This window comes from Aquila chrysaetos, chromosome 5 (genome assembly GCF_900496995.4).
Source record: "Aquila chrysaetos chrysaetos chromosome 5, bAquChr1.4, whole genome shotgun sequence".
Lineage (NCBI taxonomy): Eukaryota > Metazoa > Chordata > Aves > Accipitriformes > Accipitridae > Aquila > Aquila chrysaetos.
Genome location: NC_044008.1, coordinates 2,510,520 through 2,534,175, shown reverse-complemented (window position 1 = coordinate 2,534,175; position 23,656 = coordinate 2,510,520). Strand labels below are relative to the sequence as shown.

The following is a 23,656-nucleotide window of genomic DNA, read 5'->3' as shown; positions in this document are numbered from 1 at the left end:
CTGCTTTTCTCTAAGTGCAACCTGGACGTCTCTGCTGGGACGGCGTAGATGCTCTTTGCACAGCAGTACTGGGTTTTACTGCAGGATTTGTTGTTACCAAAGTTACTTGATCTTAAAACCAGAAGTACTTTGCAACCATTGCTTGAGCTTTTTGCAGTGGTAGTGTATTTTTGTGAATGGTTTCCTTCTGTCAGCAGCTGCCCACTCCTGTCTGAGCTGCCAGAATGTCCTTCCCTTGCTCTGTTGTTTGGAGTCTCCAATTCTGTAAGAGATCACGTTATGCAAAATTAGTTGAAGTTGTATCCAATATCGTTCTCAAATGATGTTTGTGTTTAGTTGGCTGAGTGTTGCCTGATGTCTTTCACTGGCCTTCAGGACTCTGCTTTCTCATTATGTTAGTTTTAGGAAATATTTTAATGACTCCTATTCTTTATAGCGGTGGCCACTGTGGTGGAGATGATGAAATAACCTACAGGAGCTGGGTGACCTTAGGAACCAGACTAAAAGAAAGGGGATGAAATTCAGTAGCACTAAATGCAGGGTCATGCACCTGGGGATTGATAACAGAAATTTCAGCTCTAAACTAAGAGCCAATCAATTGGAAATGACAGAGGATAAAAAGTGTGTACTAGTTGATTACAGAATGACTGTGAGCTGCCGAAGCGATGCTGCTTGGAAAAAGGCAAATGCAACCTGGGCAGGCTATTTCCAGCAGAGACTGGAAGGTATTAATGTCGCTGTACAAGTCTCCGATTAGAAGTCATCTGAAAAATTGGATGCAGTTTCTGCCTGCTTCTGTTGGGGGGAAAAAAAGGCTATTTCATGCTGGAGTAAAGTAGTCTAAAAGGTGATACGATTGCTTACAAATGGCATATCGGGCACCTTGAAAGGGTGGTAAAGAGCTATTGCCTGAAAAATGCTGTTGCCACAGATTGGAATGAAGTGGCCAAAAAGAAATTTCATTTGGAAATTGGAAGAAGGCTTCAAACAAGTAGAGAAGTGACGTCTGAACAGTCAAGGCAAGAAACTTTGAAGTGTTTGAACTTGAGATAGTTACGAAGGGGGAGATGCTGAAGTTTATATTCAGAGCTGAAGGGTGAACTTAATGACCCTGGTAATCCCTTCCAGATTTTTGTCCTCATTTGATATGCTTCAGGTTTTTAGTTCAGTTTGTATCTAAATGGGGGGATTTCAAATCAATTACAGGGAAGACTTGCTGAAATAATGCAGAGTTTTCTGTTGTTGGTTATAGCTGCAAATGAAAGAAATGTTGTATTTATTTTAGAAAACCGCTACTGCTGTTGTCTCTCATAGAAACCAATACATTTTTGTTGTTACTGGAACATTCTTGAAGGCTGAGAAATGATGAAATCTTTAATAACTTTGTGCTTGCCTGCGTTCTCCTGGGCTTGTGGCAAATACCAGGTGTTCGTGGTGCTGCTGAAATTAGCTTGGAAACAGAAGATGTATCATACCAAAACAGCCCCCAAATAAAAATCCTCTGAAACTGCCAAAGTCAAGAGAGGCAGATGATTTTGAAATAGTCCATAATTACTGAGCCTGTAACTGAGAAAGTGCCGTCTGTGTTCAAGAGCTCTAGTTAGTCTAGAAGGAAAAAAAAAAAAGCCAAATGAACATATTACATAAATAATGAAAGAGCTAAAAATGCCTTGGTTTTGTAATGTAGATGAAGGCAAGGTGTCATGACAGGAACACATTTACATACTAGAATTATTTAATTATCGTATCTTGTCCTCTAAAGAAACAAAATGATCATGAATATTCATGTCTTCAATTAAAATATTAATGGCAGACTGAGACTTTGGTTTTTAGGTCTCCAAACACCCATAACAGTTTTATTTAAATGCAATGAAGAGTGGAAGTCAAAAAGGAATTGCCTTTTTGTTTTCGGGTTGCAGAGAGGCTGGTGTTCTCCTTGAAGGCAGGACGTTCTTTGCTCCGTATTTGCTCCATGCTAGTTTTTGAAAGGAGTCTTGTGGGTGCCTCTGCTGTGCCCCTGCGTCAGGCCGTAGCTGCTTGCTGCTCCGATAGCATCCCGTAGCCTTGCTGAGGACTCGGGGAGATTGATCTACCCTTAAATGCAGACCTGAAACCACCATCAAACACATTGCAGTGACGTTTTGTATGTTTTGTTTGCATTTTCAGTCTGTAGGTGCAAGTTGCTGCTTCTGCCTATGGTATCTGTGCAAGACAGCTTTTTCTTGCAGCTCTTGGATAGTTTTGATGATCTGTAGTATCTCCAACTGTACTCATTTGACTTCTCCAGTGTCATTACAATGAGCATGCTTGGTGTCATCAAAGAAATTAAACTAAACTGTCCTGCTGGCTTTAAATTAAGGAACTTGAAAGTTTCATTGGTAAATAAATGTATCCGATTGCAGGGAGCTAGTAAATATTTCCAGCTTGTAAATAGTTTTAAAGAAGACAATGAAAATCTTAAAATAGTAAACCGTAATGAATGGTTGCTCCAAAAGTATTCAACTAACCCTTACAACTGATTTTGCTCATAAAGACCAATTCCCTAAGAATACACAGACAGAAGAGATCCAGCTTTTTTTTTTTTTTATCAGCAGGGAGAAGGATATAAGTTTCATTTATACGAACAAAAATAATTGAACTGTTCAGGGTAAACAATTAACTGAATGGATACAAGCCTTTTGGCTGTTGTTTTGTGTGTAAATAAGCATACCATAGAGATAACTGAAAATGTGCTTTTATACTGAAGTTGGAGGGTGTGGCTCTCTTTCAGGTAAAAGCAGACATCTCGGGTTGGTTGGGAGGGCAGGAGAGAGACTCTCCTGGCCCCAAAGGCAACGGATTTGGGTCTGCTGCAGCATCTGTAGAGGGTCAATTTAAAGTTATTTCAGAGGCTCATCGGTGACCTTAATGTCTTAAAGGAATTAGTGATAGAGAAGATTGGACGTACCACAGTGTGTGTTTGGTCTTTGAAATGCATTGATCAGAGCAGCTTCTCTCCCTGTGTTGAATCCTCATCTTGCTCTCTCTTGCCAAAGCCTGGATGCTGTGAGGACTGATGCACTACCAGTACATACTTAATCATATCTTCTTTCTTTGATAAGGAGAAGCAAATTCTTAGACCTGCTTGATTTAGAATTTTTTTTTCAGTAGTTCAGTGCTGTTATTTGCGAGAGAACAACCTTAGTTCGTTATTGCTGTGTGCATTATCTGTTGTATAGACATGTACCACTGACAAAGCTACTGAAAGAAAAATTTTCTCATTTGAATTTGACTGAGTTTGCTAGTACTACCAGGCAGAAAGTAAGCAAGGGAGAAAGATCCCTTGGCTAACAGAATGAGATCAGTTTTCTCACCTGGTCATGGAAGAGGCACATTGAACTCCAAAAGCTTTATGGTCATTGTTCTGTACAGACCCAATTTAATATACGAGTTCTAGACTTCTGTCTAAAAAGGAGTGTTCCTTCTTTTGTTAAAGCTCCTTTTGTCAAGAGCGTACATGGAAAATAGAGACGTCTTCATGGATGTGGATGGATGATGGTGTCCTCTCTACCCAAGCTCAGAGCAGCTGGAAGCAATGCCAGCTCCGTGCTGGGGGTCACATACTGCCTATCACACTTCTGTGCCTAAGCTAATAACCCTCTTCCTCCTGCAATATCTGTAGGAACTCATCCATGTAGATATGCCCATAAAGAAATACATTTCGGTTGAGTCAACACCAACTTCTACAGTATCTTGCCTTTTATAAGGATTTCATTGCCTGAGGTAACTGAAGACTACAGCACTTTGTATAAATGATGTGGCTAGTGAGCAAATGCTTGCCATTCTTAAGAGAGTTTTGACTTTTTGTAGTTTTCTGGCTTATGGTGTAGATCTGGATGGTGTGAAACACCGCGATAGCAGAAGATGTTGAGCCTGAGAGCACTCAGGATGTCTCCTCTGTTTTACTCTTTTGCTGTGTGCCAGGGAGAGCCCAGGTCCATCTTCGTGAAAATTCCTGTGTGTGAGCCAGCACCTCTTGGCTGTGCCGCTGTAGAACAAGCCACGACTGCTTCAGCCACCTTGTATCCCAGCTGTCCTGAAGGCATCTGACAGTGCTTGAAATGAAGGTGATCTCCCACTCTTGGTCTCCGGAGTGAATTGTTTCAAGGGATGGGAAGCAAGTACTGCATACTTGTTTTATATCGCCACCTCAGTATCGCAGCTGTAAATCACTGTCCAGTTGTCCTAGGTGTGAATAAGCATGGGGTTTTGGGTTTTATTTGGAAAAAAAGGAAAAAAAAAAAAAAAAAGGGTAGTAGAAGCATGAGCTGGCTCTGCCAAGGCTATAAAGGACACTGTCCTAAATGATTGCACTGCAAAGGGTTTTGGAGGACTCAGGAGAGCGTTTGATTTGCTAAGCAAACTGTTGGGGAGATTTTGAAGAGTGTTTTAAAAAAAACAGAGGAAAGATGCCATAAGTGGTAAGCATCAAGGAGAACATTGAGATATTTTAAACTACTTCCATATTGAGCCATTTTGCAGGTTTTGGTGGCAAGACTCAGACCTTTTTGCTTGCAAAGAGTTAAATGCAGTTCTTGACAGCTAGGGCATGAATGCTGCATACACATTCTTGCATTTGTTTTGAACTTTAAAAAAAACAACACTCTGATTAGTTGGAGCAGGTTTTCCCTGAGGGAAGACTATAGAGTGTAATTTCATTACAAAATATAGTGCTTGGAGATGAACTGGAGTTGGAATTCATTTTTTTTTTTCCACCCTAAGGGATTTGACATTTCTATTTCTTGACATTTCTCTCATTGTTAGACTAGCTTCTTTGTGCTGCCTCTCTTTTTTTTTTTTTTTTTTTTTTTTTTCCTCTTTCCCCCTCCCCTGGTGAAACTGTAGCTGTCTCCTTGAAGCTTGGAGTGTCTCTTCTTGTGGGTAAAACTGGTAATAGTTTGAATTAGTTCAACAAGCAGCTGGTTGGAAAAGGAGGCTATGCTATAGTGCGTAAGTGTGTAGCACTGGGACATGTGATCTATTGCCAAAAAAGAATGAAGCAATAGTCCCTTGAATACGGGTACATTTAAAACTGTCATTAGGAAAGGATGTTATGTGGTAAAAAGAGAGATGTAAAAATAGTAACCGGGTTACTCAGAGGTCTGGCTTAAGGTATGTTAAGTATGTCAAAAGTAGCACCTGAAGACAATTTTGTTCCTGGAGCCTATTATTTTGAGAATAATGGATGTTTGCATGATGTTTTTCTGGTTTCAGCTGCTTCTCTTCACCGTTCTTTTCTGCAGTCTGAGTTAAGTGGTAGCATAGCAAGCCAGCTCATCTAATGCGTTGGAAGGCTTTGTCATTTATTCGCAGGGGAACAGAGTAGATATTTTTCCACCTTCATCTGAGATGATCCCGTGAAAGGCGTGTCATGTTGCGTTCTGGTAATGGGTAACAGTCTTCTGGCAGAGTTTACAGCATTACAGCTATTCACAGCTTTCTGTCAGCACCGTGGTGTCGGTTGGGGATGTTAGGGAGTCTTATCCTCTACAACCAAAGTCCCTGCTATAATCACAGCTCTACAGGCAAAGCTATAGTTTTAATCAGTTATTGCATGGCTTGTTTACAGAGTATAGCTTTACTTTAATGGTGTAAAGCTATTTTACGTTAGGCAGAGGTCATCATCTGAGACCAGGTGGTTTTGCAGCTTGATTTTGATTCCTCCTAATATTTTGTCTGGTCAAGTATGATGGAATTTTTTTTTTTGCAAATATATTGGGGAAAAATCTTCACTCCAGCAGCTGGCTGGTGGTGAGAGGCACATAGTCATCCTTCACACCTAAATCCTGTGATTTTCACTGCTCTGAAAAAAAGCCTGGAAAACTAAGGCAAGCATCAGCCCTACAATAAAAATTCCCATTATTAAGAAGGATATAAATTCCTCCTTCAGGGAAAGCAAACAACATTTTGCTGATACTCTTACTGCTTTAATTCATATCTAATTTTTTAGGTTGAAGCATGGTCATCGTGATTGCCAAGCAAATTCTTGTTGGGCTCCTTTGCTTGCTGGCAGCTGCTGGGGTGCAGCGTAGACCAAGGCTCGGTGCCTGCCTGCTGCTTGGCACCGGCCGATAACTTCTTTCCCGATGCCCCACAACACAGCGCCTTGCCCTAGGAGTACGAAAGAGATCTCAAAATTCGGTGGGAGGTGGGAAACCTTTTAGATCTACAGCTTCTCCTGTGTTGTGGGACCCTTTGTATTACTGAGCGTCGCTCTGAATAACGCAACTCTTTTCCTGTGTTATAGTTTGGCTGCTTTCCTCAGTTGTAAGTAGCCCTTGTAGGGAAAAACTGGAGGGGGGGAAGTGCTCTCTGAATACTCCCTCCATCAGATAAGGCTGCTTCTGCTTCTGATTTTTCTTGATGAACAGTAGTTTTCAAAGTAAGTTTTGTGGCTGTTTGAAGCTGAAAGGTTAGGCCCACAGCAGAGGGGGACCTCTGAACTCAGTACTCCTTTCTGCCGCAGAATGGCTTACATCTATTTTTAAAGAGAGAATGATGGGTTTGCAGACTGCAGTTATAAGGTGGTACAACACGGCTTGGAGATAGTGTTGTCCAGACTTTTCAGCGTTAGTGCAAGAAGAAGCTTCCACGCTTAGGGAATGTACTCCGAGGCGTAGGAATAACTTTGGTTTGTGCCCATTCCTCTGCCTTCTTTTAAAGTACATGCTTGATGCCAAGTTTAATTTTTGCTTTTGCCATTTCTAGTTGCTCTGTACTAGTGTGTGCACTTCTGCTTCTTGTGGTTGAACAGAAGAGCACTTATTTCTATTAATTGTGAAATGATAATACAAAGTATTCCAAGATGTAAGGCTCTACTGAGCTAGATAGTTACTGTTGATAGAGCCTGCTGAATCAGCAGAAACCACATATATATATTTATTTTTTTTTCTGATGGAGCTGAAACATTAAAATCTTGGCTGCTTTAGCCTATGAGTGTTGAATGCATTTAAGTAAAATTTCAAGTAAGAAAATTGGTAGTACTTGAAGAGTGTTTTCAACATGTAACTTTTGAGCCTTTCTTATCCTTGATACCTGCACAGCAGTAGCAACAAGTAAAATGAAAAAATAATTTAAAGAACTGTCTTAGGAAATTTCTGTGAAACAGAGCTCATAAGACTTCTTGGTCATTGCTTAGGAGAAATCTTTAAGTTTCCTGTCTATAGAAATGTACAGAAACACATATGGAAAGGACTGGTCATTCTTTCTGGAGTTTGTTATATTAGATACAGCGTGATTCTGACATACTGGCTCCTATGAAATTGTGTTTTATTAAAGTCGCCAGGTTATTCTTGTGCTAGCAATGGCTTTGATTAAGCACTGTATTAGGGTCATATCCTAGAATAACAGCATTTCTAAATCCCTGGCTGCATTTGAAAGAATTGTGATTAAAGTTCTGGCTGTTTTCCTGCAATTGCTAATGTCTGCTGAGGGTTGAGTTACCCTCCCTTTTATTGGTGCTTGAGTTCTGTTACAGCCCCATGTGACTTCATGCCAATATCAGTGACAGTCTCCGGGGGAAGCAGTTTTGCATTAAAATGCGAGAAGTAAAAGCTGTAGCAATATTAACACAGGGGTCTAGAATTTCCAGTGCGACTTAATAGCCATAGTGTTGGTTGTTTTCTAAAGTCTAATTCATCTTTGATTGAATTTCAGGCAAAACAAAGCAAGGAGGATAAGGAGGTGGGGAAACCCATCTAAAAGAGATTATGGATGAACAGGTTGAAAAATGCTGCCTGACAGGTCATACTCTGAGCAATCTGATAATTTCTGCTGGCGCAGGGAGTTGTTTTGTACATTTTGTGCACTGGCATGGACAATGCATTTCGGTTCCCTTAGGGAAAACCCATGTTATTAGTAGAGATCATTCTGCATATTGCTGGAAAATGAATTAATTCACACTAGTGTATGCACAGATGAGGAGTAAGGACATTCTTTTGTCGTTATAAATTTATAGAGGCATCACAGTGTTGAATAACCAAGTAGGATTTATTTTGCCTTGTTTTACATGCCAGATTTGTAACATTTTCAAGACTTGTCAAAAGATTGGCAAATTTATCTTCATTAGAACTGATGCATTCATTAATATGTGGAAAAGAAGTCTAAGATTTCTTGGACACTGTGATGGTTACCGTAGTCCCAGCCGTGTACAGTTTCTAAATCCTCTGTTCCCTTCCCATGTGCTCATGTTAAAAAATTAAGTATTTCTGTAGATGTATACTTCTTCTAGAAGACCATACAACATTTTACACTGTTTATTTCATTATGTCTCATACCAGGCCCATAAGAGGGGCTTTAGCAAATCTGCTCCATCTCAGAAGTGGGTGAATGGAGATGCAGCCTTGTCCAACATCATGCCATGAGCCTACAGCCTTGCCAGATGTATCTTGCTGTAACTACTGATTCCTTTGTCTAAAATGGCCATGAACTTTTAAGTATGAAAAAGGAAGATGAAATGTGGGAAGTTTTAGAGTTCAACAGTTTATAAGAACATAAAACAATAAATGACTGTATGTCAGGAAGTATCTTTGTCTTATTTCACTTGCTTTCTCTGTTTGCTCGCTGTTTCTTTTCTTCTGACATTAACACTGAATAGAAAACATGTCAGGAATATAAAAAATTCAGGTAGGAGCCATTTGCCACTACAGGAGATAAGATAACGCAAGCTTTAAGAAAATAGTTGAAAAGTGAATCCAAGGTGTAAGTAATCACAGTTCATTAGCTCTAGCATGTTTTCTGGCTTTGGATAAGGATTTATGCTGCAGCCATGCTTTGGAAGAGCTTACATCTGTACACAGTAGTTTTAGGGAAACCAACAAAATAGTAAATATGCAAGCTGACAAATACATTAATCAAAGTGCCTGCTGCTGAGTCGTGTGGCCTGGGAAAAAAAAAAAAAAAAGAGAGGAGAAAGAAAAGTATGCATTTTAAACAATTTCTGTAGCTGAAAGGAGACTTTACATATGTGGCTGACACACTGATCAAATGATAAAGTACAGTCAAATTGAACCTCAACCTTTTGTACAGCCTGTGAAAGTGAAGGCACGCTGCAGTTTTTCAAGGCAGATAGAGTGTGAGCAACTAATAAATCAGGTTTTGAAACATTAAAGAGCAACTTATTTAAATGCATATGGTGTTGGATCTCAGACAAGACAGTATAGGAGAGCGTAAAAGGATTGGGCATGGGAACATCAGCAGAACAATATGTCTGTGCACCAGCTATGTGACTGCATCCAAATCAGCTTCTTGTACTGAAGTCCTGCTAGGTAGTAAATGAAGGGTAATGACAGTTGGTCAAAAGCAAGCAGGAGAAGCTGTTTCAGGTAGAAATTTCAGGCAGTGAATGGGATAGGTGGTGCAGTCAGTTTGGTAAGTTGGAGCCATATTCTGTTTTAAATGGAAAGCTGAAGTCGAAGCATGAATTTAAGAACAGTGAATAAAACCTTTGTTCCTTTTTGTCTACAGTGTTTCTCAAAATAGCTTTACCAGGGGAAGGTCGGAGTCACTATTTCAATTCCCCTTTTGGGAAACTGAAACACAGAAACCTGACTAAGGTCAGAGAGGCCATATTAGACCCATTACTTGAATCCAGATCTGCAGTTGAGCACTAGTAAAAATTTTTATGTGAAGTCTGGGTTGCATGATCTGCATCAGCTGCCTGTTTGTTGCTGGATTGATTTTTAAGATTTTGATAGCAATGTGTGTTCTCGTGGCTGGGAGCTCTGTACCTGTACAGAACAAAATGCCATGCTGCTGTCATCATGGTGAGTAGGACTTGTGCTTGTGATCCCTTTGAGCAGGGAGGCAGTTTGTGGCAGTGTCGCCTCTCCTGCTTTTGGATATTATTTTTCCGTCAGCATGGTTTGAAGCTGAGTGTGTGCTCTACAAACTTGAACACAAGCTACAGCTCCCTTCCCTTCTTTCCCAGTTTTATACCTGGAAGGGATTTGTGACGGTCCAGCCATCAGACTTGACTTCAGCTGGGATTTTTAGATCGTTGTGGTGACTGACATGGTCCCAACTCCAAAGCAAACGGGTTGGTGCGTATTTTGGAAGCTCTGGACTCCCGTGTCTGTACTAGTTCCCCGGCACAACAGCTCCATTGCTCCATGAGCAAACTGAGAACGAGCATGGAGCCCTGCCTTAATTTCTGCACAACATTTGTGTTTTTCCAGTGAAACATGTTTAGGTTGGAAAGCTGCTCTGCAACCTGTGTTGGGAGCATCACCCCAAAAGCTGCTGCTGGGAGAATTGCTGAGATTTTTTTTCACTTAAGGAAATATTACAGAAATGAGATGTGATGTACTTTAGAACCTTAAAGGTAGCTTCCTTGTATTTCTTCCTCCACTTCATACCTTTTTCATCTTAATTCCCACCCTACCTCTGTCAAAGACGACAAATATGTGCGAACTAACTGAACGCATTGAAGTATATAGTGTGTAGTGGATTTAGGGTGTACCCGTACTTGGCTACGGCAGTGTTGGTATCTCCTGTGCAGAGTTTAGTGCCAGTGACAAGTGATGGACAGACTGGAAGCTGGGAACAGTCTAGTGCCCTTCGAGACAGTTAATCATCTCAGAGCTCCCTTCCTACCGCTGCAAAGCCCTCGCCCCAAGGATTGACAGCCAGTATTTTACAAGTAGTTAGACACCTAATTCCCATTGATTTTGGGTCTCTTGTGGTGTCAATGTCATCATCTCTCTGATCGCTGTTGATTTTGGTAGAAGGTAGGGTGCCTATATGTTTTTAAACATCAGTCCCTTACTGCTGACGGTCTGATCTATAAATTCACAGTTGCCACGATTAAAAAGAGAGTGTGTGATTAAGAGAAGCAAACAAGACATTCAGTCTTTCCTCTATCAGAAACCTTTGCTAAATTGCTTCTCCCCTCAAGCAAGGAAGTAATCAGGTATTGGCCGGAGCTTATTCTTGTCTATCTTGATAATGCGTGGATTTCTTTTTTCTTTTTTTTTGGTCTGGTGCCTCTCACCTCCCTTCCTCCTGTTGCAAGAGAGGGAATAGTAGCCCCACGTGCTGTGTCAGCAGACAGGTGGGTCACTGCCAGAAGCAGGAGCCATGTAGCGTGCTCTCTACTGCAGTTTGTGGGTGAAGAGGACAGAGGGAACATCATTGCTACATCGGAGCAAACAGAACAGTCTGCCTAAAATAATCCACTAGATGCCACTAGAAGATGAGATCTCTCTTGTCTAGTCCGTGGAGTCCTAAAGTGGTGGGTGTTTGAAGGGCTTTCTAGAAGAATTTTGTATATTCACTTATAAATAACCTTTGCTTTACTGTATTACTTGGAGTGCAGAGTATCAGTTGCATTGGCAGATCCATAACAGCTCCCATGCATGGTTTGCAGGAGTCTGGCAAGACGGGAGGAGAACATGGCTCAAAGAGAAAATTATTAACCCAGAGCTGACCCACACAAGTGGAAAAGCGTAGTGTTTCAAGGCTGTCTGCCAAACAGTATTCTTAATAAAAGTGTAAGTCTTCAAACATGGTGTTTGTCAAAAGGAAGGTCTATCGATTTGGAATTTTAATGATTATTTTCTGTGGAGCTGGCCTGCAGACACAGGCTGGTTGAAGCATGGGGCTGGACACTTCTGGGGTTTCTGTTATATTTGTGCACTTGGATAAACCTACTCAGCTTCAGGGAAGACCTACCTAGATTCCGTTGTACTGCTTATAGGGCTGCCTGTCTAAGGTCAAGGTGCTTGAAGCGCTCACAAAAGCTAATTTTAGGTGCGGGATGCTGGATTCCCTATGTGCTTTGTTCCCTGGTGGAGACTGGTCTGGAATGTGGACCAGATGCTTCCCCATCCCTTCCCTCTTCCCTGCTGAGGTCTGGTGGTATAGGAAAGCAAGTGCTAGGACAGCTGGTTGCTGAGCCCTTAATTCAAGCATGCACTGCACCGTGTGGGCTCTACTAAAGCAGGAATCTTAGAGCAGTTTGAAAAATGGCCTGAATGCAGTTAAGTTTGATGATTCAAGACGTGCAAAAGAATTTTAGAGCAGGATCAATTTTGTCTGCTTCCATATAAAAAGAATTTAAATGTGCATGCCAATACGTTGAATCACTGCTGCAAATGAGTGTAGTGAAAACAGGACTTGGTGCTTGTGTTGTGTGTGGCTTTGTTTAAGGGGATGCAGTTGTAAGACAACAGAGTCCTGATGTACAGACATCTGAAAAAGCAGGAGACTTCCCTTATAAAACTCCATAGTTATTGTTCTGTAATAGCACAGATCAATCACTTCTTTCCGTTGAGCTCTGTTTTGTAATATCCTGCTTTGTTCTCTTTGGGCAGCTTTTGCTTTTTTCCCTTTCATGCTAAATGAAAATTTTTATTTCCATACCTTGAAGATGGCGTGCAGGTAATAACTGTGTTGTTGATCTCCACATAATCAAGAACCTTTGGGAAGGACCATAATATCTAAACTGGTTCCTTTTCTCCTATAAGTTTGCTCTGACACTCGGAGTGGAGGAGGTGGCATTGATTTGCAAGCTGTGTTGATTGCTTGATTGTTGTGGCTTCAAAGCCTGTTTCTTTATTCTTTTTGTGGTTGCATAGATTAACGTGAAGTGGCTCACTAGGAAAGGCGCTTTGATCACAGAGAGGTGCCGAAGAATTGTTCACTACGTGCCTGGAACCTGTTTAGCTGAAAAGTTTGCAGTCACGGAGAGATTAATGAAGTTGTCCTGTGCTAACATGGGATAAGAGGGGAAGAGAGCAAAGAGAGAAGGTTTTCCTATGACACTCATGGTTTTCGGGTGCTTGCTGTTTCTATTGAGACCAAATTAATATTTCTTGGATGTTTTGGAAAAGGGTTTACTTATTAGCTAAATGTTTTTGTGTCCAATAGGATTTAAAGCATATCGGGGCTGAGGATGGAATGCAGTAGGACAGATACAGCTCTGAAACAATTAGATAAAGTGTTATGGTGCTCTGAAGTGACAGTGTAAGAAATTTCACCTTTTCAAAGTACTCCTCTTGGAGGCGGAGAGAGCTTTCCTTACATTCTTGTTGCAAAAAAGAAATTACTTTATTACTTACTATGATTTTAAAAGGTGCCAGGAGCTTCTTACAAGATGCTGAGCTACCTCCTCTCTGATGTCTTCATGGCCTTCAAGGAACAGATCAAGAGAGGGAGCAGTGTGTGATTCCTTTTCAAACATGATTTTGAAGAGTAAAAACTTCCATATAAATCTTGGACCTTTATGGAGAAAATTGTTTCCAAAAAAAAAAAAAAAAAAAAAACCCAACCAACCCCAACAAAAACTAGGAAAAGGAAATATAAACACTGTTATCATCTCTGGGGTTTTGTGGGCTTGTTTGTTTATTTTTTTAGGTTTTGTTTTGTTTTGTTTTTTAATTTAGTGATAGAGAAGTTCTATTGATAAATGAGGAGATTGCAGGATACATCTCAGTGTGGGGGTTTTGTTGGTTTTTTTGTTGTTGTTGTTACAAATTAAGATCAAGTTTTTTCTGTAGACATAGCAGTCCTTGGTTATAGAAGGTAACGAGCTTTGTATTAATTGCAAAATAATGGATCAGGAAACACCTTGCACTGTATTCCAGGGTTTTGTCTTTAAATGAGGAGCCATGATTTGTGTGATGGTGTGTATCTAACTTAAGGTTTGTCTTCATTACTGTTTCAGTATACAAAATTGGTATAGGAATACCGAGAAGAAATTTAATTCATTTGCAAAGCACCCTGAGGCACTTTCTGAATAATGTTAATCCTCAGCATTTCTGTCATGTGCTTCAATATGTTTTTCATACAGAGTAAATTAGCAAAGTCTGGGTATATCTCAAATTGTGGTGGGCAAATTTGAACTTGAGTTACTTCATGGCAGAAGAAACTCTCATTTTTCTGGAGAGATCCCTTCTGGGACAAGAAATCTTGCCATCGCTCTTCTGAGACCTGCTGTGTATGTATAACAGGATAACAGGATGTTAGCAATAAACCTGGGATATCCATGACGAATGTTTAAATTTTTAAAATACTAGGCAGAATGGAAAACTTGAAGCACTCTTAATGTTTGTTCAGACTGCAAATGCGTGCAGATTCTAGCTTTCTTGGTAATCTAATGCTTTTTCATATTGAAGCATGACATTTTAGGCTCCATTTCAGAAACATTCAGCTGCGTTACTAATGGACCCGTCTCTGACTCCCACTTGCAGCGGTATTCAGGTGGGCACACTTCATTGCTAGCACAGCATGAGGATATCATTAACTCTATGACAAATTTCACTTCACCTCAAAGTTTTTCTTCTTTTTTTTTTTTTTTTTGTTTCATAATTTATTACTAGATGCATTAAATCAGCAAGCTGGTGCTCTTAAGAAGGAACTGCTACAACAATAGTACTTTCTGACACCTGTGAAAGTTTGGGTTTTTTTCCTAGTGCCTGTGAAATGTGGCTATTACAGTTTCTTGCCTTACACTAAAAAAAAAAAAAAAAAAAAAAAAAAAAAAACAAAACACCAAACGCTGCAGCCCAAATGAAAGACTTCTGTAGTGTGGCATTGCTGAAGCAATGATGTATACTCAGTCCAGATGGTTATTGGAGTGCTCTGTACATCGTGATGTTGTACATCAGTGAGCGTGGATGGTTAGTCCCATAGTCGGTGCTATAGTGAGCTGTCATGGCAATAAAGTTGAGCGCTCACATACGGTTGAAAATCTTCAGTGCCCACTGGGAATTAGGCTTTACAGCTCCTTTTCCCTAATGAGGCGGATCGTTTTCTTCTCTTGGAGTCTGCTCATGTGTATGTGGCATGCGTTCAGGACAGCCCAGCAGTGCAGTATTTGCGTGCTTAGCTCTTGTTTGGGAGACCATGCAAACTGGGTCTCTGATAATCATCTTGATAAGGAGGAAAAAACAACCCACAACACAACGGGCTTTTTTTTCCACTCTTCCTTTATCTGCTACCTGTTTTCTGTGGAGCTGCCTGGTATGGGTTTCTTTGGATGAATGATCCACCTTTGGATTCACCTCCTGAAAGACATGCTCTTGTTAGGAATCAGTAAGGATGAAGGGATATTCATGGTGTATTTTTATGGAGATGCCTGTTGGCTCTCCAGCACGGGGCGTTGTCTGCAGTGGAGGTATCATGTTGGCTGGTCAATGTAAATGCACATTTCAGACCTTGATGTAGTCAGGGAGAGTCCTCGCTAGAGATTTGCACTTCAATATACAGGCAAAGGTATATCATAAGCTCTCTCTTGCTCCAGTTTGGGCTTTTCTGCAATGGCTATCGTAATAAAACTACTGTGCTGTAAATTGTGGTAAATGGCAGCATTTGCTTGTCTGCGCTGTGGCTGTGCACGAATGGAGCTGTGCTGCTGTCGGGCTACGGCAACTTAGTTCAGGGTCCGTAGAAGTACGATGGCACCGTAGAGAGAAGTAAAGGTAGGAGATCCAGTGCAGGCTGCTGGCGTTAGCAAGAACTGTTGCAATGCTGGTTTGTTGTTGGTATGTATGAGACATCATCAGGAATAAGATTTACATCTCAGTGTATTTTTTCAGGTACAATATTTAAATACAAACAAAATTACTTTTCCTTGTAGCTTACACCTACATGCAGAGCATTCATTATTATTAATTGAAAGCTAAGAGCGGAGAAGTTGTAAAAGCATATTTTTCTCTCGGTGCTGGTGTTCTGTTCTTCTCAAATCTCACATAATATGGCCAAGCAGATAAGACAGATTGTTCTATTCCTTGCTATGGAGTTCATCCCAGTCAATAATATTGATTAGTGCAGGGTGACTTGATGTAACAAGAATAACACCCTTTTCTTAATTTGAGCCTGTATTTCCTAGTTCATGCCTCAGTAGTTCATGCTTGGATGAGTTCTTCAATAAGTCAGTTAAGACACAGACCCCACTGGAAATTGCAGGGTCTGACATTAATAGGGGAAATGAATAATTTTCTTTTCCTAGAAGTTACGCCTCTTTTTTCCACGATTAAACTGTCACATTGTGCAAGTTAACTTTTTAAAATGCAAAATGAAATTCTGGAACTTTTTTTTTTTTTTTTTTGAGCTACCTCTTTCTAATTACAATCAGTAAAGTTTTATAAACTCTGTTCTCAGCTGCTTCTTTATGCTTCCTGAGTCCTTGTGTTAGTGCAGGATTTATCAAGAAGCTCCATGTCCTAAAGGTGCATTTGGGGAGCCGAGTCAGCTTGTGGAAATGCTGCAACTGCAGCTATCCACAGGATGGATGCATGGATTTCCCAGTCCGCAAGGAATTTAATAGTCCCTTTTATGGGGGCACCGAAACAGCATCTTTGAATCTACACCAGTGCTGTGAATTCTTGTACAAAATACTCCTGACCTGGAGGGACCATTTAGGGTATGAAGAACTGGTGTCGGTGACCGGCTTGGTCCTTGGACATTGCTGTGAGGTTGCTGACAGGAGGGTCGATTAAATCAAGTCATCAAAGAGCTTTTTTTAATAGATTGGTTACAGGTAATGGCCTAAAGCATATAAACTTCGCTTTGAAAAGAAGATCCGAGTCACTTACTCATGGGTTGTGTTCCTCCTCTTACACTTTCCAATGTGGAGAAATTCTTTTTCTTGTTTCGAGGCAGATAGATGTCAGGGTCAAAAAATGCAATAAACTGCTGCTGTTGTTTTGATTTCAAGTACTTTGTCATTTTCCTACCTATAAAGCTATCATAGTAATGTGATTAGGTTCTGTATTTATTATTATTCAATCATTAAGGAGAGTTCACATGCAAAATGAAAAGGACTTGACAGTATTTGGGATATACAGACTTTGCCTAAGTTCATATTTTGGGTTATTTAAGGTTCTTAGCCAAAAAGCTTACTTGATAGGGTTGCTTGGCAGATGATACCAGCAAGATGATGGTCTGTGCTTTGTGACAAGGGAGCATGACCAAAATACAAGAGTTTGTGCTGAATTACTGCTAATCTCAGAATGAGATTTTTTTCTGATGCCGTCATTTGCTTATGTGTGGGGCATCTGGCTTGTTCTCCTAAAAATGTTTTCTTCTGGAAGGGTAACAAGTGGACTTTGTTGCTATCAGCAAATGCAAGGGTTTCAGGAAATTGAGATTTGCCTTCCTCCCTTTTTTCTCTCTCAGTATCCTAATTTTTAAAGTGTTTTGGTGTTAGGAGCTGCCTATGGAAGTGACTTTGGTTCATACATAATGACATGCAGGTGGGTGTTTTCATGCCACTTGAAGTCCTGCAGTCTGGGCCTGAGGTATATAAATAACACTCTCTGAGCTTGTGTTTTACTACCAAGGAGTGTGCCAAACTCAAAAAGTTAATTTTTCCCATAGCTGAGAGCCTATTTGTATGTGTCGTGGTTTCAGCCCAGCCAGTAACAAAGGACCACGCTGCCCCGGCTATGCCCCCCCACCTCCCAGGTTCCTGTAAAAATTAACTCTATCCCAGCTGAACCCAGGACAGTATGCAACTGGAACTTGAGCAAATGGGACTTCTGCTAGGGAATTACAGTACTTGGTGCAGGATGTGGACTCCTGAGAGACCCAGTAGTGTTAAATGTAATAAATAAGTTAAAATGTCGTGTCACTTGCAATCAAAACCAAGCTACCTTCCAAGGGATTGAATGGTGGCATCAGTCAGAGGTGCAGGAGCCTTCCATACAGTGATATGGAAGCAGCAAAATTCAGTGAAGTGCTGCTCTTAAAACCCTTTCCAAGCATCATGTGCTTCAAAATACATCTTAGCCATGTGGACAAGACTTTGAGTGTTTATTATACAAGATGAAGGCCCTCATGCTTTTGAGAAAGGGTGATTTAAGTGTGTGCTGATGTGCTTTGTGTTAGGTTTTGGGCTGTTCCAATAGCTGCTCAAGTCACTGAAACTTCAGGCTGGAGGTCCTCGTTTGTCAGTGGGTTGGCACTTTGAAGAACCATGAGGCTCAAGTCTCTTAATGGTATCTGGGCATCTCTCATCTGTGTGATGGGTGTCACATTAGCACCTCCAGTCCGGTACACTGGACTTAGCTCAACTGATAAATTCATCTGATGTGGCTGGGAAACTCTTCTGCAGTTGAAACCAGGTCCTGTGCCGTAGGAGACCTGCACTTACTAGTCTTTCTGCAATACTGTCGCCAGCTATGGAGAGAGGAGCCTCAAGTAATGAATGAATACGATCTGTATTGTTCCTATTGCCTTAGGAGTACTTTCTCTGAGCAGAAAGAGGATAGAAAGAGCGTATCTTCACGTTAATTACTGATCTTTCACTAGGAATGAAGCATTTACAGTCAGACTTAAATGTTTAATTATCACTTACTATGTAAAAATCAAGGGATGTTCAGATCTGTTAGACAACTTGTTTCATGTTATTTTCCAGGAGGACCGGATGATAACTTAATTGAAGGTGGCGGATCCAAGTTTGTCTGCAAACCAGGAGCCAGGAACATTACCATCATCTTTCATCCCCTCCTCAGGTAAGTAAGGCTGTCTACGTATTTCTAGAGGTGCAAATAATTAGAATAAGTAGAATTAACCTTTTTTCTTTATGGGCACATTGCCACTTCTGAGATAACATCCCACAGCAGTGGGCTTGCTGTAAAGTTGTTGACATGCACATTTGTAAAAAGTAATCACTAGTTGAGGTTGTTGCCAGTGCTCTTTAATCTTTTTCAAAATTGACTAGCATACCAAGTGGGATTGCTTGTCTGGGTGACCCTGTTTCATTGACCAGTGTAAGTTGTTATCGACCCAAGCCGGGAAAAGTTTAGTTGCAGCCTGCCACAAATTGTTTATCGCTGACTGTCTGTTATGCTTATTAAAAAGTCAGAAGGATACTTTATGAACTGCAAGGTAAGTTCATTCTTTGATAAAGCAAATACAGTCTATGGTCTGCAAATTAAATGCCTGATCTAAAGTGCCCTGCCAATTACTAAAATCTTCACAGCTCATCAAGGACTGCTGGAACTTTAAAACAGAGCAGGTCTATACTAAGCCTCTTTTCACCAAGTCACTCACCTCTGATACTTTAATTTTTCTCTCTTTGCTTTGCAATCCTACAGTTCATCTCTTAGTTTTGCCAGAATTAAATACTACGATGTTTTTCTCGGCTCACGTCGGTCTTCCACCTTTGCTTTTTCCTTGCAGGGTTTTCCTTTATTGTCAGACATGTCCTTACCTATTCAGTGCCAGCACCTTTAGAGAGCATTTCCCTCCTTGGTTCTGTTTGTATTACTCGCTATCATGAGTCACTTAGGCAACAGGGTATGTCCCTCAAACACTAAAAACAAGCAATAATAAAATAGTAATAAAAAGTAATGGGAATCTGATCCCCAGAGGATGGAATATCCTGACTGATGTCTCAGTAGCTGAGAACTGTGGTCATCTGTGACTTCTCAGGACTTAAAAATATAGATGGAAAGTGCATAAATTCCTCCAAATTTAAGTTTCTGATGTCATGACACTAGATGTTGGAATAATCTTGAGAACAGCACCTGCTGTGAGGACATACAAAAATTTGTTATGGTGTTTAAGATCTTTCCTTGAAAAAAGGGTTACGTACATTGTACGCTCTTCATTTATTGCTAGATGCCCATAATGAAATGGAAAATTTCATAAGCATATTTTGTTTCAACTTCTGTCTCTTTTAAACAAAAGAAATGTGCTAAAAATAAATTTGCTACAGCGTGATTTATAGTTTTCAGCCATTATATTATGAGAAAAGATGGACAGTGGTTAAGATGCAATATGCTATTCAAGATACGACCACTATAATATGGACTTCAATCTCTTAATCTTTAATGAATTTACAGGCTTCTTTCAAGCACAGGGCGGGGTGATGATGTTCTTATTTTTATTGATGAGGTATTTCACATTGATTTAGAAACCGGTGAAAATACTTCTTTCTTTCTATTTGCCTTCCTGCTTAATTTTTCCCCTTTTTTTTTTGCCATCTGAGTCAAACATGAGTGCTCTGCTTTAAATAGCACTTCTCACAAACACTTCACTTTCATTACCAGCTTGCAAGATAGGCAATAGAAATAATTTGCCTCATAAAAAATAATTGCATCAAGATTAAGGTATCTGCGTACAATATATTTTTCATGCTAACCATCTGCAACATCTTAACTTCCTTGCATTGAGTAGTTCATCAATAACTGCATGAAGAGAAGGAAAATACCCTGTGACCCAGCTTACCCTTTTCTCACTGCAGAATGGGGTGAGTTTGGGTGTAAGTGAAGACTGTAGAAACTTTTTTAATGTGATTTTGCCTAATTTAATGATTGTCAGAGTAAACGCATGAGTCCTTGCTATCTTAGATTTAACTCATGATCCTCAACTTTGGTGTGTGCATGATGCATGGGGTGCAGCATATCTGGGATGACGAGGACTGGATTTCTTTTGCTGATAATAATTACCTACAGGGAATTCTGTTCCTGATGGGAGTTGATAGCAATGACCTGTCCTACCAGCAAACTGGCTTACCCATTGAGTCCTGTTAAAATTGGCTATATGGTGCTGGCTGTGGTTGTAAAATGCTGAATATGGTGGATTTGCTAAAATATTGACGTTTGCAATAATTTCTAGCACATCATCTTATGTGTGCATTACTTGTTGGTTAGATCTTTGTCACCCTTCTCTAGACGTTATTGTATAAGTGTCAAGCTCTTGACGAGGTAATTGCTGCAGAGGTGTGAAGTTTTCACTTGCTTTATTTTTTTCCATTTGTTGTCGAGGTTCTTTATGGCCTGCCTCAATCATCTTTCATCAATGTCGCTTGTATAGGCTTAAAATGAATCTGTTTTGAATTAAAAATGATCAATATTTTATTTAGAAGGGGTTTTTGTTTGGTTTTTTTCTTATTTTTATCAAGTTCACATAAACGTGTTGACAGAGAAGTTTTAGCACTGTATGGGCTAGCTGATTTTATTAGGAAGCTGAGTGCTTCTAAAAGTATTAAGCTAACGGGATCACTGAGAAACCAGACACTGGCGTGATGATTTAAAGCCTGAGCATCACATTAAGTGATGGCTTTAAAATGTAATTCAGCACAGTAATGTTAGGGGGAGAGTTGTAACCAGAGCATTCATATTCATCAGTCTGAATTTTTCTTTTTTTGTACTACTGATATGAAAAATGTCATTGTCTATCACATCAGAGTTGCACAATCACAGTGTTAAGTTTACTGGTTATAATAGCCTTTTTTTGGATCCTTCTTTATTTACAAACTGAGGTTGAGCTTGGCTCCAGATCCTTTTGAAGAACAGAGAGTCAGCAGGCTTCCAGGGGGCTGTGAATTAACCCGCGTATCTCCAGTAACGAAAGTTTCTTTGGAGAAACTCTTAACTAACAACTGTGGAGAGCGTAAGGGCGAATACATACGAGTGGTTTTCAAAGTCTTCCTTCCCTCGATTTCATTTAGAGCATTGAGCCAGAGTTGGGAAGTGAGATGTTAATGCCATTTGGGATGTGGGTCCCTAATTTCCACTAGGACAATTGAGACACACCAAGCCCCAGATTAATTACCAGGACTTAATGACACCACCACACACGTAATAAATGAATAGTGAATTTTTGGATGACAAGTGGGTATTCTAGTGGAGATGATTCCTGGGAATAGATTTTACTAACTACATATGAAAACTAATTGCACTTACAAATTGAAGAGGAATACACATCTGATTTTCCTTAATTACATATTGCGGGAGGTGTCAAAGTATAAAAGTTACCAGAAGCGTCCAGTTGCTTTCTTCATCCTTCACTGCTAACCAGCATCTGCTTGGATCGTGAAAGCGCTGGTGTTACTGGTCTGTGGACTAATGTCTCCCGTTGGCGGAGGGAAACGTGCAGGACCAATACTGACGCCCTTACGTTGTGGAATATTGAACAGCCTGAGTGATGTCTGTTGTAACATTTGTTTGGTGGGGATTTTTTTTTTTAATGTTTATTTGTTTCAGCTGGCATTTGAAAGGCACTTGGCTCTTCAGGGTAATAATCATTTTACATATGCTTTATAGAGCATGTTTATTACCAGACAATTGAAGAACAGATGTCTGCAGTCTTGAGGCTTAAGGGGGAGGGACAGGAGGGACTGGAGATGGAGGGGATGATGGCGTTTGGAATTGTGAAAGCACTGCTGATGCTAACTCAGTTGAACGTTGTTTGGATATTGGGTACCAAGGCCGCAAGGGTATCCATTTATTAATATCAGCCACACTTCATTAAGATCAAGCAGCAATTAAAAGGGTTGTAGGATGGAAGAGAAAGCAAAGTGTTCATTGATTCGGAAGAAGCAGTCGCTTCTAAGCAAGATTGTGTCCTTGTGAAGAAGTGGACTAGAGAGGCTAAATTGACCTGGCACCCTTTCCCTCTCTATCAAATGGGCTGTGTCTGTCTGCTGCCATCTCCCTGTTTGCCAGATGGGAGGAACTGCGCCGTGTCAGTGATGTTCTAATCACTGCCTTTGATTTCAAAGTCTGGAGAGTAAGAAAGTGAGAAGCAAAGTGTTGATTTATTAGAGTAGCAAATAAAAAAAGGGAAGAAGGAAAGGCAAAATTACTGATTTGACTGTGCTGATGTTGTTTGAGATGCAAAGACTAAAGTTTAACGCTCAGGTGTGTGCATGGTCCAAGGCACTGCAAAGTTTGCTTGTTCTTGGTATTTCAGATTGGTTGGAGTGGGAGGAAAAGAGCAGGTAATAATTTGACATTTTAATTTAACAATTAAGTGATTATGTTCATTTATGCTGGTCTCCATCATTTAAAGCAGTAGCTTTTTATTTGATAGCATTTTTGGAATTTCCTGTTTCTTCCAGTTACGTTAATGCTAATAAAGGAGCGATTGCTCTTTTAATAAATAAAATAAATTAATTAGGGAATAATCAAGGAGGATAGTAATTTAGTTTTGCTGCCTGTTGATATCAGCATGTTCCTCACCTACTGGTGGCAATCGGCACGGAACTGCTGAAGGTCAAATTTCCGACTCCGCTGGTAACCTGTCCTTGGGAGTTTGGTGCACGATGTACAGAATATGTACATACACACAGGTACATATGTATTAACAGTGATGTTTTAGCTTTCCGTGCTTTGGGAATAATCGTGTCAAGCTTCTATTTAATTCAGGATATGTCAAGATAAAAGGTACTGTATGTATAATTTAAATCCTCTGTTTATTTTGAAAATGTTGGGAGGGGATGGCAAAGCTGTCATCGGTTCCTGTGGGGCATCTAAGTCCTTTGGTCTGTGTGAGCATCCACTGCTGCTGCAGCTGAGCACTGTTCGTAACTACGTAACTGTAACTGATACAAAACTATGTATATAAGTAAGAACCCATGTGTACCTCGCTGATAATCCCTTTTATTAGTATATTTGTACAGCTATAATAATAAACTACTAATTTGATTTTAAAATATGCTGTAATATCTTGTAGTTGTGTACTATAAAATTAATATTTGATAATATGGGGAATGTGTTATATGGGAAGCAAAAGGAGTCTGAAAATTAGATTAGTTTTTTAGTTACATTGAGTATGTTTAGACTATGTTAAATGATACCAAGTATGTTAAGAAAAATGCGTGGTATTTTGTCAGTCTCAGAAGTATATATTATTACTATTAAAGTAAATGGAAAATGTCAAATAA

The 23,656-nt window shown here is 40.1% G+C and overlaps 1 protein-coding gene across 1 annotated transcript in view; it reads left to right on the top strand.

Annotated features, from left to right (window-relative positions):
- The window catches only part of EXOC4 (exocyst complex component 4), a 422,679-nt gene that overhangs the window by 186,625 nt on the left and 212,398 nt on the right, over positions 1–23,656 (top strand). Inside the window, exon 10 of the mRNA XM_030015473.2 lies at positions 18,398–18,494. Coding sequence (XP_029871333.1) covers positions 18,398–18,494 — 97 coding nt within the window. The remainder of the gene's footprint in view (positions 1–18,397; positions 18,495–23,656) is intronic.